The sequence below is a fragment of the Trichoderma ghanense genome, assembly GCF_004382785.1.
Source record: "Trichoderma ghanense strain CCMA-1212 chromosome Unknown scaffold_6, whole genome shotgun sequence".
Taxonomy (NCBI): domain Eukaryota; kingdom Fungi; phylum Ascomycota; class Sordariomycetes; order Hypocreales; family Hypocreaceae; genus Trichoderma; species Trichoderma ghanense.
In genome coordinates, this window is record NW_027395669.1 from 1,065,248 (window position 1) to 1,082,864 (window position 17,617).

At 52.2% G+C, this 17,617-nt stretch overlaps 5 protein-coding genes across 5 annotated transcripts; 4 read left to right on the forward strand and 1 right to left on the reverse strand.

Annotated features, from left to right (window-relative positions):
- Positions 1-929: 929 nt before the first annotated feature.
- CCMA1212_005958 (uncharacterized protein) lies at positions 930-2,059 on the forward strand (the record flags this gene model as incomplete). Its single annotated transcript, XM_073703202.1, has 3 exons — positions 930-983; positions 1,063-1,633; positions 1,767-2,059. The coding sequence occupies 3 exons, from the start codon at positions 930-932 to the stop codon at positions 2,057-2,059; spliced, it is 918 nt and encodes a 305-aa protein (XP_073558574.1).
- Positions 2,060-2,292: 233 nt separating this feature from the next.
- On the reverse strand, positions 2,293-3,396 carry CCMA1212_005959 (Short chain dehydrogenase yanD; the record flags this gene model as incomplete). Its single annotated transcript, XM_073703203.1, has 2 exons — positions 2,293-2,404; positions 2,483-3,396. The coding sequence occupies 2 exons, from the start codon at positions 3,394-3,396 to the stop codon at positions 2,293-2,295; spliced, it is 1,026 nt and encodes a 341-aa protein (XP_073558573.1).
- Positions 3,397-4,051: 655 nt separating this feature from the next.
- On the forward strand, positions 4,052-5,175 carry CCMA1212_005960 (uncharacterized protein; the record flags this gene model as incomplete). Its single annotated transcript, XM_073703204.1, has 3 exons — positions 4,052-4,096; positions 4,178-4,268; positions 4,373-5,175. The coding sequence occupies 3 exons, from the start codon at positions 4,052-4,054 to the stop codon at positions 5,173-5,175; spliced, it is 939 nt and encodes a 312-aa protein (XP_073558304.1).
- A 2,054-nt stretch (positions 5,176-7,229) lies between these two features.
- On the forward strand, positions 7,230-8,786 carry CCMA1212_005962 (uncharacterized protein; the record flags this gene model as incomplete). Its single annotated transcript, XM_073703205.1, has 1 exon — positions 7,230-8,786. One exon carries the CDS (start codon positions 7,230-7,232, stop codon positions 8,784-8,786), a length of 1,557 nt encoding a protein of 518 aa, XP_073558305.1.
- Positions 8,787-17,128: 8,342 nt separating this feature from the next.
- Positions 17,129-17,338, forward strand: CCMA1212_005963 (uncharacterized protein; the record flags this gene model as incomplete). The annotated part of the gene is made up of 1 exon (XM_073703206.1): positions 17,129-17,338. The coding sequence occupies one exon, from the start codon at positions 17,129-17,131 to the stop codon at positions 17,336-17,338; it is 210 nt and encodes a 69-aa protein (XP_073558306.1).
- Between the last annotated feature and the right edge of the window lie 279 nt (positions 17,339-17,617).

The window sequence follows — 17,617 nt, forward strand, 5'->3', positions numbered from 1 at the left end:
CTGGTCTGGTGCCAAGTTCACATAAGGTCGTGACACAAACGAGGTGCTGGCCTTGAAATGACGTTTTTCGCTCCAAACGAACTAGCGGGACTGCGGCAGTGGGTGTGCTTAGTCATGTGCCATGGTTCGCGAGGGATGTGCGATATCAGCTTCCTTTCACGGTTGGATGCATCGAATCATGCATGTGCTGTACGACTATCTTCTATCAAGTTCATGTTGTTGGCCCTCCCATTCCCGCGCTTGATTGATTGCATCCTTTGTTGCGGTGCCTCGAGACTTGCCACGGAACAATGACGTTTACACTCCGCCTCCCGGGGCGATTGTCGAAACACACCATGGCCTCGATACAGACACTTTTCGGTATCCAGTTGAAGTGCCTAAATTAAGCACACCTACCCTAGAAGAAGCCTTCAACTGAGGGCAGTCAACACATATATATTTGCATACCAAGGGCATATTCTAGCCTCGGTAGACTCATATATCCACAGGCTGGCGATACTTGGGCCGTTCTTTCAGGTTAGTCAAGTGTCTAGGTATCTGTAAACAATGATCAAGCCGATACAGAGGCGTACCAACTTCCATCTTAAGAGCAAAAAAATGTACGGAGGAGGGTTGTTCAAGCCCGATGTTATCACAACTTCTCCTCAAGATTAGCTGCCTTGAACACACATTAAATTCGCATGAACCGTCAAACGTTCAGTACTTGGGACTTCAGCATTCGGTGAACTGTCGAATGAAGTTAGTCGAGCATGGCTTCATGTTCAAAGAGGTTTAACCAGCAATGAATCCAGAGTCAAGCCATACATAGGTATTTCATATAGACTCATATCGCCTGAGAGACGTTGCACAGTCTCTTGAAGAAGGCACTCAAACAGATACCAGCTGGAAACCCACTGAAGCAAATGGCTTCCCCTCTCGCTTCGGCTTCCATGCTTCCCATCGACGTCCTCGGCCCATATCCGGCTGAGATTGTCATGTCCATCGTAGATTACCTCCCTACAGATCTAATCTACTTTCGCTTCATCGTTGAACCTGGGAAGAGCACTAACGAAGTATACGCAGAAAAAACGGCAGCGACTACGAGCTCTTTGCATCGCACACAACGTCAAGTTCAACAACATGTCCCTCCTGAACATGGCCATCTTGTCCAACGACCCAGAGACGGTGAAACTTGTCCTTGAAGAAGCCGCACAAAACGCCAAATCTTCCCCAATCAGAGACACCGTGATCAAGCACGCAACACGCCCACTATGGACGAAATGGTTCTCATGGGCTGTGTATAAGAACTATCACGAAATCCCCCGACGAATGCTGCTCTTGGGCGGTATGACAAGCTACCTCAACCAAGAAGATAGATACCTAGACAAGTTGCTGCTCTTGGCCATCGAGAGATGTAGAGGCGCAGACATGGCGGCACTCTTGCTCGAGCATGGGGCAGACCCGGACTTCTATGAAAACGGCGACACTCCTATTCATCTCGCCGCCAAGGTGAATAACAAGGCGGTCATCAAGATGCTCATTCTTCAATACAATGCTGATGCGAACTACAGAGGAGCAGGAGGCGACACTCCGCTCATGGAGGCAACTACTCACAGGGACATGGGCACGGCCAAGCTCTTCCTGCAGTCGCCGCGTCTGAACCTCAACCAACGAAATCACTGGGGAGAGACGGCGCTGCATAAGATCGTTTCAAAAGGAAGGCCGGGTATCGCAGAGCTGATGCTCACATGGGATGACATTGAAACCGATCAGCGGGGGGTTCAAAGGGCATACGCCGTTGACGGTGTGTCTGCTCAAAATGGCCGGCGCCGCCGACATGAGTCCGTGCATCCCGCTGTTCAAGAAGCTGCTGATTCGCGAGGGCATCGATATGGGGACTTTTCGGAGAGACTATGCGACCAGTGCATCGGAGCGACTTGAGGATACGCGTTCCGACTTTCTGTTGGAATTGCTGCAGAAGATGGGTTTCGATATTCTGACGATTAATTGCAGCTTCATCCCTGATTTGAAAGCTTCCGGATCTGAGGTCTCCTGGCGATTCCAACAGGGCATTCTGTAGGCGGAGTATTTGGTGGAGGAGGGAATGTCCACTGATAATTTGTATGCACGCGACTTGGGTTATGTTCGTTGCACGTTTAGCTTAGGGAGCCAATGAGCTAACTGTCAGGCGTCTGAAGAGCGTATTGTAAATACAAATGACGTTTGCTTTGACTAGGTACGGCTCATGAGAGCGGAGATTGAGTGCGTATTAACACATGGCCACGCGTCTGCTCCAACGACTGGGTAAGCTCCTTAATGTTTTGAGTTCACCTCAACGCCATGTGGCGCCAGAATTTGCATCATCTCGTTCCAGATCTTTGCCTGAAGCTTCTTCCCCTTCTCATTCGTCACTAGCACTCCAGGCCTGTGATATCACCTCGTGTTAGTCAACATTTCGCAACAAGCCCTCCAGAGCAGGGAAAAAATTATAAGAGATTCTTACTCTGCAATCTTGTTCTTATGATACCACAGCCCATGGCTTTCCGGACCAAGTCCGCTCGCAACGACGAGTGTCCGAGAGCCTTCCTCCGTCGTCTTGCAGATCGTCGCCTGGACAAGAGCAAGCCCGATCCGCTGGCCCGCAGAAGTCCATTCCCGCGCGAGATCCGACTGACAGGCTCCGGGGCATGAGTAATTCACCACGACGTCTGGTTCACCAGTAGCCGAGAGAGCGAGCTTCGCTATTTCCCGGACTGCGTAGATGAGGACCAGTTTGGTAACGCAATATCTGTTGGCCGATCCTGCAAAGTTTTCCTCTTTGTTCAGTGCTTCCAGGCAGTTCGGAGCGTCCTGCCAGGGCTCCCCATCCGGAACCCTTTGGTGACCTCTCGAAGCAACGACACTTAGTCGTGGTTTCCAATCTGGCCGTGAGGATTGTCGCATTTTGGGAAGCAGTAACAACGCCAGGAGCGTCGTTGACAGAACATTGACTTGCAACGTTTCTTCCCAGCCATCCTTTGTTAGTTCAAATTCAGCCTTGTCGACGGCGGCATTGAGCAAGGTGATGTCGATTGACGCAAGTTCCCTTGTGGCTCGGTCTGCAAATGCCTTGACTGACTCAAAGGACGCCAAGTCAATCATCCAGACGTCAATGGTGCATGACTTGATTTGCTCGGGCTCGAAACTGGAGGTGATGTTGCTCTTGGCTGCCTCGCCCTTGCTCTGTGACCGGACTCCTAGGATCACTCGAGATGCCCCCAGGCGGACGTAGTGACGGGCTGCCTCGAGTCCTAGACCTCCACTGGCGCCTATGACAATGACGGTTTTGCCGGGGATTGGGAGCTTGTCGAGGGTTTCCTGACTGGGGGCTGACCAGCGGTTTGTCAAGAACCCGCAGATGACATGTGCTGTACTCATTGCGAGACGAAGAAGTTGCTTTTCGTATTGTGTGTAGGGTCGATAGAGCTTATGCCTCGGCGCTCGCTCATATATCAAAGAGCGTTCTCAAGCGAATCTTGACCCGTGTGTTTGCTCTCTCCGTCAACGATATGTATTAGTTTCCATGTCGAATTCCTGTTCCTCATCGAGACCCATTGACTTTATACGCAATCCAACTGACCAAACCGAGTCCACAAGCATCTGCATCTCAAGATAAAAACCAAAAGTGTATGACCGAGCCTAATCTGGGTGAAAAGGCCCTTTCTTGTCAGTCTCTTTTCCCAAGAAAGGAGATTCTTCGTCATCAGCTCTGGTCCTTCACAGCCTGTCTCATCACCGTCTGGGACAAGAGCACCCAAGAATATCTCCAGCCTAAGCCCAGAGAGGCGAAAGCGCGGTCATCAGGCTGCATTAGCGCCAGTTTCTCGCCGACCCACTGACTTTCCCGATTCGGTCACGCCCAGTCAGCAGGAGACATTCAAAGGCAAACTGATGACCGTCCATCTCCAGTTTCAACCCTCCTCCTATCCGTCGAAGTCCTCCTTGGCGCTGTTTCTCCCTGAAAAAAAGAAGAAGCACATTAGATCGTGTGACTGCTCTCTCGTACGTTCTCGCCTAAACTCAGCTTCAAACGATGGCAACATTTCAGAGATTCCGTCTAGTGCCTTTGCGGGACGAGGTAAGCTTGCTTGTCTCTTGGGTGGAGCATCTGGTTCTGGACATCAATGGTTGGCAGAAGAGCTGAATCAGGAGTGACCAGCAGAAGCTTGACGAAAAAGACGACTGGTCTGGGCTGAAGGATGCCAAGGAGAGAAGGAAGAGACAAAACAGGATCAATCAGCGGGCTGCTCGTAGGAAATCCCCCTTGCCGGCCCCCCCTTTCCATTCATCAATATGATTGATTATTCTTTTATACGGAGTATCCGAACTCACTAACCCGGCACTTTGGATGCAGGCCGCCGGCAGAGGCTAAATCTCGTCCAGGAGCACGAATCAGAGCCGACGGCCGTATCACCGCGTCCAGGCGCCCCGTCTGCTGCCGCCGCAGGCCAACGGCAGAAGCCCGCCTACCCTTCTCATCAAGTCTACTTCCCTCTCTCCCCCGACCACAAGCTTCTCTACGTCATTGTCCTCAACGTCTCGCGGGCCATCATCACGAACTACTTTATCCTATGTAGCATTTCGCCTCTAGCGGCTAGCATGTGCTGCGACAGCCGCCGTGTCTTTGGGCTTAGCGACCTGGCCATGGCACCTCACAATCTCGACGGCACTCCCGCTATCCCTCCGTCGTTTACGCCCACGAAGCTACAGCAGGTGATGCCTCATCCTGGATGGATTGACCTTCTTCCGTCACCTCAGCTGCGTGACAACCTCATTCTGGCGATAGAGGAGTTTAACATTCCTGAAGAGGACTTGCTGGCCGACTTGATTGGGAACATCTTCGACAGCATAGGTTGTGGATACGATGACGATTCGGCATCGTCGAACAGCGGGTCGGAAGACGACAAGGAAGTCGCTGAAAGACCATTGGAGCTGACTCCAGAGCAAGAGTATACCTTGAGGACTTTCACCCCTTCCAGCTCTGCCGAAACGGGCATCCTCTCGTGGTCGGATCCATGGGAGATCACGGGCTGGGAGTTTACGGAGAAGTTCGTCACCAAATGGGGTTTCCTGCTTCAAGGGTGTCCAGACGTGGTGGCTGCTGCCAATAACTGGAGGGCTTTGCGAGGAGAGGAACCTCTCGTCGTGGAGCTCTAGGTATCATGAAACCGAAAATCGGTGGTACTGTGGCGTTAGGGGGGCTCTTGCGAACCATGACGACTTTGAGGAGAGTCAGGCATTTACGAGGAACGTGAAGATGTGAAATCAAGTGGGCGAAACTTGAAACTGGCAACAGCGACGATAGAACTTTCTCTTCTTCTTTGGCTTTCTATTCTTCAGCGTCTTTCGTACACAAAAAATTCAACACTTTTACACCAGCAAACTTGAATTCTCTGAATTTAACCTCTGCTCATTCGCAGCCATCTTCGTTTATAGGGTAGTTAGCTCGTATAACCGGCAAAAGAATCCGCAGATACGACAAAAAAGATGCCCACTATCAGAGTCGAACTGATCACCTTGTCATGTCAAGTATTTACTAGTGACACGCTATACCGCTTAGCCAAGCGGGCACTGGGATGAAGCTCGTAAGAGCTGTTGGAGACGCACGAGTCAATACACATCTATAAACTGTCACTAGCGACAATGCAGTTCCCAACTCGTCGGATTCGCAAGGCAGGTTGGTTACATAACACTCAAACCTGTCACACCAACTGATCTACAAACGCCCTCTGAAAGCGGGGCAAATCGAACGACAAAAGGACCTGGGAAGCGGGCGCAAATCAAGCACATCATCGTGGGAATCGGGAGCGGTCCGAGGAATGGCTCCAGGACATGGGAAAATCCAGCGCCACGCCAATGGTATCGGAGCACGGTGAAACCCCCATCATCCCACTCTTTTGGGGAGCCTTACTGCTATTGGAATTCGGACGAATGACTGATGACAGGGTTTTTGTGGTCGACGCCAGCTGTTGTGTATTGAATGTGGTTTCTGCGGGCACGAATGATGGATGATGCTGGTGAAGTGCAAAGCTTGAAGTGGGTTGCATCTGTTTTGGTCACGTCTGTTGAGCAGGATGAGTGATACCGACTTCTTGGATCTGATGTCAGAGCAGTCACCGGTCGTCTCTCAAAAGCATTGCAGCATCCAAGCCCACCGGGCCTCGAGATTTTCTTCGAAATACTGGAGAGACAAAAGAGAGAGGGTCATTTAGAAGTTTCAACAACTTCGGAAGTGGACTGATCACGACTCGGACAGCCTCGCCAATTCCGGACTGGACGGCTTGGACCCCTTTCACGTGTCGTTCTGCTCCATCTGCCGTGGTTTGGAGATGCTGGTTCACCGCAACCTGGCGAAGCGGCAACACATGTGTGCAATGTAGTGCAAACGAGGACTGTTAACTTACACAACCTCCCTCTGACACCTCACATGACTGCTGGCAAATGCCCAACATTCTTTATCTCAGTGTTGTCCATCCATCAGACACATGAAGATTAGCGCAGGCACGGCTGGGCTCGGAGGTTTGAGTAGCTCCGATGCAGGGTCCAGAAATTTTTTTCACAGATCTAGACCCTTTTTTTTTTTTTTCTTGGTGAGAGTTCCCAGTGACACAGACGGCACAGGCATTTGACAGCGGCCGAGTCGTACAGGTACAAGAGGCAAACCTTTGCGCTTACAAGTTCGTAAGGTAGGTACTTTATGCTCCTCAGTTGTTCTTTCCCAGGGCTGGCGATTACCGTTACAAATCCAAACTCGGTCTAACCCAAAAGCAAGAGCCAAGTAAAAAATATCGATTATCGCTGCAATCATGGAAACCACGACTGCGGAATGGCTCTTTCTTGCTGGTGCTTGGCTGATTCTATGAAATGAACCATGGCTCTCCTCGTTTTGCCTCACGCAATCTTCCAATTCTTCTCATTCACACCTCCCTCGTCTTGAGGAAAAAGAGTGGCTGCACCAAACTGTGCTGTCGTTCAACAAGCATTTCCCCTAGGAGCAAACAAATTGCGTGATCAACCCTATCAAAGCTACTGCTCTATTGTTATCGATCTGTCTGTCTTTGGAATCCTGCCAGCGGTTATCGGAATCGCCGCTCTTCAATCCTCTTCCGCCATTCTTACCTGAAGTCCACGGCTGAGCTGAAGAAACAAGGGAGAAATAGCAAGGGACAAAGAAGAAGAATACTCGTCAGCATCCCGCGACGCTCGCAAACATGCAGCCTCTCGCACCTCTCGCACCGGAAAACGATGGGGACCAGGCCACCCAGGAAATCCACTTCCGCTCCGTCTCCAAGCATAAACACCACACTTGGGCGCGCACCTTTTCTTGCATCGCAGACGTCTATGTGCAGCCTCAGTCGCTGGCCGAAATCGAAAAGGTGGTCAATCTTGCGCACAGATATCGCAAGCGAGTCGTGACGGTGGGATGCGGGCACTCGCCCTCCAACATCGCCCTCACCTCGAGCTGGCTGGTCAACCTGGACAAGTACAACAAGATCCTCTCCCTCGACCCCAAGACCGGCGTCGTGGTGATGCAGAGCGGCATCCGCCTGTACACGCTGTGTGAGGAGCTTGAGCGCCACGGCTGGGCCATGCCAAATCTTGGCAGCATCAACCAGCAGTCCATTGCTGGCGCCATCTCAACAGGAACCCATGGCAGCAGCATCCGGCACGGCCTCATGTCCGAGGACGTCCTCTCTCTCAAGATCACCCTCGCCAATGGCACCACCCAGGACTGCTCCAGGGACGCAAACTCCGACCTCTTCCAGGCCGCGCTGCTCTCGCTCGGCTCACTGGGCATCATCTCCGAGATCACTTTTCAGGCTGTTCCAGCCTTTGATCTTCGGTGGAAGCAGACCATCGATTCTGATTTGAAAGTCTTCAACTCATGGTCGAAAGACTTGTGGACCCAGAGCGAGTTCGTCCGGGTCTGGTGGTTCCCCTATACACGGCGGGCGGTGGTCTGGCAGGCTGATCAGACGGACGAGGAGCACCGTGCACCTCCAGTGAGCTACTATGATGGAACCCTCGGCTACTACGTTTACCACAACCTGCTCTACCTCGCACAGTCGTTCCCTCGCATTCTGCCCTGGGTCGAGTGGTTCGTCTTCGGCATGCAGTATGGGTTTGCCAACGGGTCCACCACGAGTGCCGTCCAGCCAAGCCGCAAAGCGCTGTTGATGAATTGCCTCTACTCGCAGTTTGTCAACGAGTGGGCTATTCCCCTGCACAAGGGGCCAGAGGCGCTCCGCAGACTGAGCTCATGGCTCAACCAACTCTCTCCTAGTGATCCGGACTATGTGCCGCACAACATCCCCTTCTCCGCCGAGGGCCTCTATGTCCACGCGCCCGTTGAGGTCCGCGTCAGCGATACAACTCTGACCTCAAACGCCCGGCCTCTCCTTGACCCGACCGTCAAGGATGGCCCGACGTTGTACCTCAACGCCACTCTGTATCGCCCTTACTTGCATGATCCACCCTGCCGAGAACGTTACTATCAAGCTTTTGAATGGCTGATGAAGGATATGGGTGGCAGACCGCATTGGGCCAAGAACTTTGAGGCCTATCGTCCGGAAATTGAACTTATGTATGGCGATGACCTCGACAAGTTCAGACGGATCCGAGACGCTGTCGATCCACAGGGCATGTTCCTGGGCCCTTGGCACAGAGCCCGCATTCTTGCGGAGGATGCCCGATATGAGCTCGAGGAAGTTGAAGTCGAGAGGACAAGCTCCGTCAAGGATGGCATTACAGTTTTCGGCAAGGTCTGAACAGCATGGTGGTCCCCAACTCATTTTGACGCTTGGTCGTGGACCTTCTGAGCAGATATTGTTAGCGTTCATTTGCATAGCAAAATTATAGACATGGGCGGCAGTTGTTTCTTTGGCTGATGTACATATGCCTTTGGGCCGAAGTCATGATTCTACGGAGACGTGATCGAGCAGGCTCGGAACGAAACACTCTATTCAAAGTTGTTATACCCCTGGCGCTTGGTTTAACCTCGAGGTTGATAATTGTTGGCTCATACAAGCCAGACAACAGGCTAGAGACTTGGGAATGGCGATGTCATGCGGGAACAGCCCAATTGATGACGTTAGCCGACGAGGTTGTCTTTCGTGCCATTGTCTTTCGCCGAGTTGTCGTCCGTGGAGAAGACATAAACATGGGTCTAGTTAAGAGTTCAAGCTACATATCATAACTTCATCCCAAGTGCTGATCCTGGGAGAAGGTATTCGCAGGGACAAGCCAAACAACTTGGTAGAGCAACCAGCAAAGAGCGCCGATTGGACGACTTTGCTTCATCTATTTTGCAAGGGTCCTCTCTCTCCTACTTTTCCTTTTTCTCTTTCACATGCCTAGGGATCTCTAATACCTTACATACCTAGTCCGTAGGACACTCATCTGACGTTAGTCAAAGTCCCGTCAATCACATCGCCAGCGCCAGTTGACGCTCGTATAGAAAGCTAATGGCAACGGTATTCGCTTTCCCTTTGCCAGGTTTCTCATCGTCGATCTGCCTATCTTGAAGTGCTACTACCTTTTTTCATACCTACCATCTACCCCTTGTGTATATCTGTGTGTGTTTCTGTTTTTGGGTGCGCCAAGTCAAAGCACCCACTGAGTGGCCACTGCACACAAGGTGGCCACTTTCTGGGTGCAGGAGATGGCCACTTTCTATGGATGGCCGCCTTCTATGGTGGCCACTTGGTAGGTGCTCTGACTCATATCGTAGGTATCGATGCCTTCGACGTAATGACTTCCACCATCTGCCCAGCCAGGCACGGAGTACAGACCGTCTGACTGAAATCTTGTTACCCTTCGTACAACAAGGCTGGCCTATCGAAGGAAAGAGGGGGAGCAAAAGCCCTGCTTGATGCGCTGGGGGGGAGGGATTACTTTTTATGTTTTAGCTGCTTACTGGGTTTGCCGCAATAGGCACGAATCGGCGCTGCTGTGCTTTCTTCTGCTGTCACTTGTTCTCTTTGACTTGGGGGGCTCTGGCCTTAAAGCCTTGAAGGGAAGACGTGGTATGTTAATTGTCCGGTATTTCGGTTATGCTTATCCCGATTGGTTTCTCTTTCTCTGCTCTGCTCACTTTCCTTTGCTTGATTCATGTTTCTCCGGATATATTCGCGTTGGGGAAATGATGCCAGTCTGAGGATTCATGGGGATGTCGATGATACTAGGTCATCCTGGTGGCCATGTCCATTCGCAGATAAGCATAGACGTCTGTTTGCATTCGCTTCTATTCCTGCGTTCCGATATGTTGAGGGAGGGTGTATCCCAAATGAGCTGTCACTCACTGGATGTTTGGAGCCTAGACGGATATTATTCCCATAGCTGCTTCTTCTTATTTCCTTACCGCAATCCGTGCTTTTGGAGAGCAGACGCTGGTAATGTAATGCATGAATGTACGATTCTGTACGGACTGCGCCTCAGACCGGGCACACGCAGCAATGAGCCGTAGCATCTTTGGGCTGACACATTGCAAGTATGCGAATCCTTCCTGGAGATGTGACCCATGGCCGCGACGGAGGCTGATGCAGCAGTAGATCGCCCTTGGAAAAGTGTACTGGTATAGAAACCCAAGGGCAAAAACAACTCCTCGTTTGTCCTTCGATTCATGCTATTGCCAATGCCGTCCTTTTGAGCTCGTTTCTTAATCTCCGTACCGCCCAGTCCCTGGGAAAGGCGTCGAGAGTCGGCACATGCAAAACAGCCAGAAAGAGAATTTGGCGTGCAAGTCAAAGCTGGCTATGAGCCCGTACTTGTACTTGTTCAAAGCATGTACACACCTGGCAATGTTGGCTACGGGATGTCGGAACTTCTCCGAGATTGGACCCCAAGCTCGAGCCCAAGTCCTTCTCCCTTTGTGCTCTTCGTTGCTGCGTGCCAATTTACCTATACTGACATCCAGATATCAGAAATAGTGCGTGTTTTTTCAAGTCCGTCGAAGCAGTCGTGTTGAGCAGTAGAAACTGGCAAAGGCGCTTGGAAGATCCTGATGGTTCCAAGTTTGATAGCCAGCGTGGTGTACGGAGGACCGGCTACACTCTTAGCAACGACGAATACGTTAGCCCTATGCTAACTGCATACCTTTCGTATAAGGGCCGAATCTCGATGCCCGCAACGCAACCTCGTTTGGAGCCGGGGCCGGCAAAAAGCCAGGTAGTCTGTACGTGGTAGAGCCTGAAAGCCTGTGCATCGCCTCGTGATACGAGCTCATTGTGCTTCAGACTGAGGGGAATTGCAAGAAAGGGACAAATGTTGAGCGAGGGTCAGGATTCCATTCCCACCAACGCTTGCAAGTCGGTGAAGTTGCTGCCGTCAGCCTTGCTGTCTGCTGCAGTTTGCCCGCATAGGCTAAGGTTCTCCGCGCGGGTAGTCGGGCAAAGGTGGATAACGGAGCTCCATCCAGAAGCGTAAATGCTCTGGTGCTCCGTTTCAGCTGAGTTGTTCCATCTGATGGGGTCTCTGAGACCTGCTGACGGTAAGGTGAGAGGATTAATGTGGTGGGCAGAACTGGGTTAGCATGGACGAAATCGTTGACAAGCTCGGAAATTTCGTTAGGACGCTGAAAGGGCATGCTACGGAGCTGGATCCGTCGCTATCATTGCCTTGAAGACATAATTCTGCTCAAGTGGTCTCTCAATAGCAGGTCCTTGATTGACAATACCTTAGACGTTCAACAAGCTGACCAGGCAGAAAACAAGAGACATAAACTTTTCATTGAAACTTGCTTGGCCTTTTGTGGGAAGTTGTCCGCTCGAGTCAGCGTAGCAGTGGGATAGCGTCGAACCCTACAGCAAGCTTTGTGCCACAAGCTGATAAGTGAGGCATCGACGGCAAGGACCACAGGCTGAGAATCATCCAGAAATAAAACCATCCATGACTGATCATCCGAACCGAACATCATGAAGCATTGGCTTTTGCATGGCGAAGTCCATGAATGCATCTGGACCCCGTAGTAGTATCAGATATGGAACGAGGCAGGGGGGAATAGTAACGGCGTAATGCGAATTGCCCCCTGTGATGGAGCTGCAGTCATCGAGTTAGTCAAGCACAGTCCGCCAATCCAGACTCACGTGGGAAAATGCCGGGTAGATTGGATCTACTCCGTAAGAGACAAAGGGGTGACGATATCCGTCCACGTCCTTTTGACAGCCAAGTAGAGGATATCGTTAGTAGCAGCGTTGACTGACCTCAACCGCCGCCACGTTCAGCATTGGTCCTACTGATGGCATCCCAAATTTGAACCTTGTACGGAGTACGAGGTTTATTCGTAATTCGGTGTCAGAAGCCCGGAGTCCTGGGTGGCTCGGCTGCATTGCGGGTAGGGCTCTGAGAAGAAGTTGGGGCATTCTCCCGGACTCCGCCCAGGTGACTGCTCCATTGAACCACTTCGCGAAACGACAGGGCGGCCATAGCTATTGGATGCAAGACCAGATATCTACTGCCGATGCCTCATGTTCTGTGTTGCGTATGCCATAGGATTATACATGTAACGGTGAAAACGGCCTGCCACAAGAGACATCTCTGTGGTTCAAAGGGGGAACCAGGTAGTTGCGGCCAACCACCGGGGGATGGGATTTCTGAAGAATGCGTGCATTGACGGTCGAAGGAGCGCGGCAGATCTCGCCATGCAGGCCAGCCCCTTTGCATTCTCCGGCTGCCACAGGCGGAGCCCTGACAAACTGGGTGTCTGAGACACTGTGTTTCTCCTTGGGACGGCCTCCGCATCTCAAGGCAAGTTGTTAGGTTGCCCCCAGAGTCGGTGGAGCTTGGAGCATAGCCCATCTCCCGGCACTCATTCTGTTAGTAGTAATTCCGAACATCTGATATCGGAGAAGTCAAACAAAATCCCCGGTCAAGGATATCGAGTATGATCAAACAAGCGTGAGCCAAGGAAGAGGACGCCATTAGCATTTGGCCCGGGTCTCGACCGTCGCAGCCTGTAGCTTCGGCTCTACCTAGAGTTGGGCGTCAGGAAATGCAACAGGGGACGCCTTTATTCCCGCCGAGACGCTTGTTCTGCCCTGATCCAGACACCCCTAGACCTTGATGTTGGCTTTGTTGGTCATTCAGTATGACATGTCTGCATTGGCTTTCGGAATGTTGCCGGTACTGGTATTGAAAAGCCGTGAGTGGTTGAATCCTGGATCCTTTAGTTGTGTCTCTCTTTGTTGGCTCTGTGCTGCTTCGGGCAACAAGAGCGTGCCCAGCCGCCAGATACCAGACGCAAGGGCAGCGAAGGAAGGCGTCCTCTTACTCCGTCTCTGTCCAGCCGCGCCGAGAGAGTGCTTACATCTCCAGAGGTCGGGTCACGATCTCGGGGGCTGAACCTGGCTCATGTCTGTCGTGTACGAGTAAGGTCTATACATATGTATGTACGTGCAAGCAGGGTCAGGTTGCAGCTGCTGGTGAGCCGGAATCGAGCCCTTGGACTCTTGGAGGTGGGGGGTTCCTTGTCTCGTTCGGAGCCTTCCCCATAAAGTACCGTGCCCGTATTACCTTGCACCTGTATTGATGGACATCTTGCTCTGCTCGTCGACCGGGAACGTCTCTCGTGGTGGACTCCTGAATTTGCATCCTCAGTCGGCCGCTCTGGCTGGTCATCCGGTGCAGCAACGAGGATGTAACCCAGGTGGTACATACTTGTCGCCCCTGCAACTGGCGCAGGGGATCTTTGCTCGACGAGGGCCTCGCGTTTAAAATTAACCTCAAGTGACGTGGGAGACCTGTCCAGCAGCACGGGACGGCCTGCCAGGTGGCTTGCCTTAGTGCTCTCTCTCCAGCAGGGTCCCTGCCGCTTCACGCGGAACAGCGTTGCCGGTGCAAATGCTCGTTGTGGTGCCAAGCAGCGCCGTGCATGCAGGCACTAAGGCTTCTTGAGGTCGCTTGTCGCGGATTGTAACCTCGGATGGTATGCGATCGTTGTGCTTGGGGGTTGAAGTTTGTGCGCAGTCAGCGCGAAGGTTTCAACACCAAGTGCTACGAAAGGCTTAGGAGGAAGCCCCGAGAAGGGAGGAACCTACTAGGTAGGCCCTCTATACTAACTTAGCCTCTGGTTTGCCTCGTCAACTGCAGGTGCTTTCGGAGCGTCATGGCAGTTTGGAATCTGCAAGGCACTCCGTACCTTACTTTACTCGTGTCAAGTATAGGGGAAGTATTTCACCTGGGAGAATCGTTGAATGGCTACGAAGGAAGTACTTACACGACACATGGTACCTACCTAGGTACCTACCTACCTACTGGAGATAAGGTGGGAGGCGGCAAGTGGGTATGGCAGGTGTGAGTCCGGGGAAGGAAGCACTGGGCAGTCAACAGCAGCCTTATCTGCCAGTTTTAATATTGGACTCCATTCATCGGGCATGTCCAGTCTCCCGCACTGTACGGAAACGGCAGCCGAGTTTTCATGCAAGGCAGCTTCCATAATGTTTATGAACCTTTTTTTTTTTCGGAGTAATTGAACATCCTTCAGTTCCATAAGATACCTTACCTACAGGTAGTACCTACCTTATATCAGTACGTTCGTATTGATCGCCCATGTCCTCATCCTGAACATGAATCGCACCTTTCGCTGCTGACCTTGCTTGGTATCAGGGCTTCCATTCCTTACCGGCTTATTGCCTCGATTGATTGCAATTTACCGACGTCCAGAGCAGCATCAGGGGCTTGATTCATCACAGCCTCAAATTCTCTTACACAGGAACGTCGTGCCTCCCAATTTATCTTGGTTGTTTACAGGCCGTGCCGGGTCTAGCGAGGTCATCATCGGCTCGGTCCCCTCCAGAGCTGGCGACTAGCCGCTACACCTTCAGTTGACAGGTATTTGGCTATGGTGAGGAAGGATTGGCTGTAAGGCGATGCCACCATTTTAGCTGCTGAGCATCCGGCACACATTGCTAGTGGCCATATGCCAGATGTTGTTAGAGGGGGCAGATGTGCGTCAAGTGCGCAGCCGGACCGCTGTTGTGGGTAGGGAATCTCACCCATTTGCACCGAGTGAGAAAACCACCAGGGCCATTCCGAGGCCATCGCTGGCCTCCTCGAGGACCGTCTTCTACAACCCCAAGGACGGGATGAGGTAGCCTCGAGATGGATGCACAATATCAAGCTTCAACGTTATGTTTCCACTCACACTCCCATCGTACTTTGATAAGAAGCGGCGCAGCCTGATATCTGTGGTGCTTTTATGTGTGCGCGTATCAGGCACGGAGAGGTATGCAACGCCTACACCTGAGGTTGGAAACCGAGTTTGATCCTGTTTGTGACGGAGTGTACGGAGCAAGCCTCAACTTTGCGTAGGTGGGCAAACCTTTGCCATTTCTGGATAATCATACATGTACAATCCTGGTACTGCATCTTCAGATACCAAAAGAATATGCCTTAGCTACTTTCTAGATGCTGTAATGGTCGTCCGTGACCACTTGGGCAAGATTGCCTCTGTGTGCTCGGCACGGAGACTCTTGGCCGCTGCATCAGGTCTTTGAGGCCGATACTAGTTGTTTAAGTCCGTCAGGCTGTCTGACCCGCGTCGACGGCAAAATCACTCGAGTTGTTGACTATCTGCGTCTGATGCTTCATGTCAGGTTACCGAACAAGTGAGGAGGGGGTGTGAAGGAGAGAACATGACCCTTGAAGACAGCAGGGTTTGGCTTGGCGATGAGCTCTCGCCTTCCCCGCATCCGTTCGCGTTGGCATTATAATTCTCACGCCTCTGCATCTTCCTTTTGCCGCTCTATGTATGCCCATGTGAATTGGTCCCGTCTCCTTTGCGAATCTGTCGATTCCAGCGTTCGGTTTATCAGATCACTGTATCCACATTTCGCACTGTCCTTTGCTTCGTAGGGATTGAGCACGTATTCACATGTCTGTCTGACAGCAGTCTCTGCGCGGATATCGTGTAAATGTAGCCACGCACAGGGGGGCCCGGAGACATACACCCGCACACACAAACTGGTAGAAATGCATGGCGATGGCTTCTCACTTACACCACCCACCAGCTTCTGAGACAAAAAGGCGCACCAACAGACCCAGATCCATGCGCTCGGGACAACCGTTTTCGACAACGGCCCCGGCTCCGTTTTCGCGGTCTCAACCCCCACAAATAGGCGCCAGCCTGGGGTATTTGCAGCGGCGCACGCTAGGCGGTTAGTGGCGCCTGCAGGCTCCAGTTTCGCCCACTGCAGCTGCTGGGCTGCTGAAGTACAGACCAGGTAGCTGGCAGAAGCAGGGAACATTGAACTGAGGTGAGTACCTAGGTAGGTAATTCTGGCAGCGAGTTGACGGAGTTTACAAAGCTTCCAGATACATGTTCATTCCTGTGCTTGTCCTATAGTATCAAATTACGAACCGACGTGTAATATGTCGAGTATCAGCACGGGGCAAATGCTGCCTGTATGTGCATGCATGTACGTGCTCACATGGGCCCCGCAGCCGCAGCCCGTTGCAGACGCACAGCTTGTGATGAAGAGGAGGCAAATGCCATCCATCTACCCCATCTGTCCGATTTGGTCCCGAGCCCGGAGTCGCCAAGGAGGGGCCAGGCGTTGCTGCTATCGGGACTGCAGTAATCAAGGAGACAAGGCCCAGTTTCAGCGCCAATATTGAACGTGCCTACAAGTACTGCTTAGGTAGTAGGATGGAAGACATTACACTCTAGATCCTTTTACCAAGCAGTGAGTTGCTCACCACACGAGATGAGCACTGCGGTTGTAAAGTGACGGGTTTCTATTTCTATTACGCGATTGTCCAAGTGAAAGACATCATATCCGTAACGAGGCCCGACGATTCGGGTCTGCGAATTCATCCAATACATTACCATCTGCATTACATGTTCCTAGCCCGCCTCTTCAGTACACCAACGATACTCCCCCTACAACATGAACACACCTTGCCCATCACGGAGAAGGGGGTCGCTAAACTTTCGGCGACCACGAGGCCTGCACATTGATTCAACGCCTGCCAAGCTCGTGGCTGCAGAAACGCAAGAGGGAGCGCCACAGTATCGACAACCGAGTCCGGCGCATCTCCTCGCGGACCAATTGCTGCACCTGTATCTAGATGCAACCGCCGCTGCCCTGAGGCAGGGTTCCTGCTTCGTCCCAACATGAACACGGCTCTGCTCGGCGCTTCTTGCACGGCTTCGTGCATTCACCTTCACCTTCGAGCAGACGCAGACAGAGCTCAGGCAGACGCAGCCCTTGCCATTGAGGCCTGGCGTCGCGTCAGCACCGGTGCCAACCTTGAAGTAACCCCCTCGGTAGCGGTACCGCAGGGCGACCTTAGCGATACGCGGCTAGTACGGAGAGCGTGCTGACCCACGCCTTGTGGCTCCTCGATCCGCCTGCCCTGCCTGTTCTTGCCCGTCTTGCCTGTCCCACCTTCCCAACCTTGCGCTGCTGGGCTTGGCTTCATCTGCCAGCTCAGTTCCTCCTCTCTGTGAGAATCCCCAGCAAATAGTACCTACTTTGTACAAGTAGCCGCAAGAAAGCAGTCGTCTTATTTTTTTGCCTTTTCCTCTTTGGCGTTTTCAACTGCGCTCTTACACATCTTTTTATCCCACGGTTTATCCCACGCCTCCTCCATTCTCGCCGTC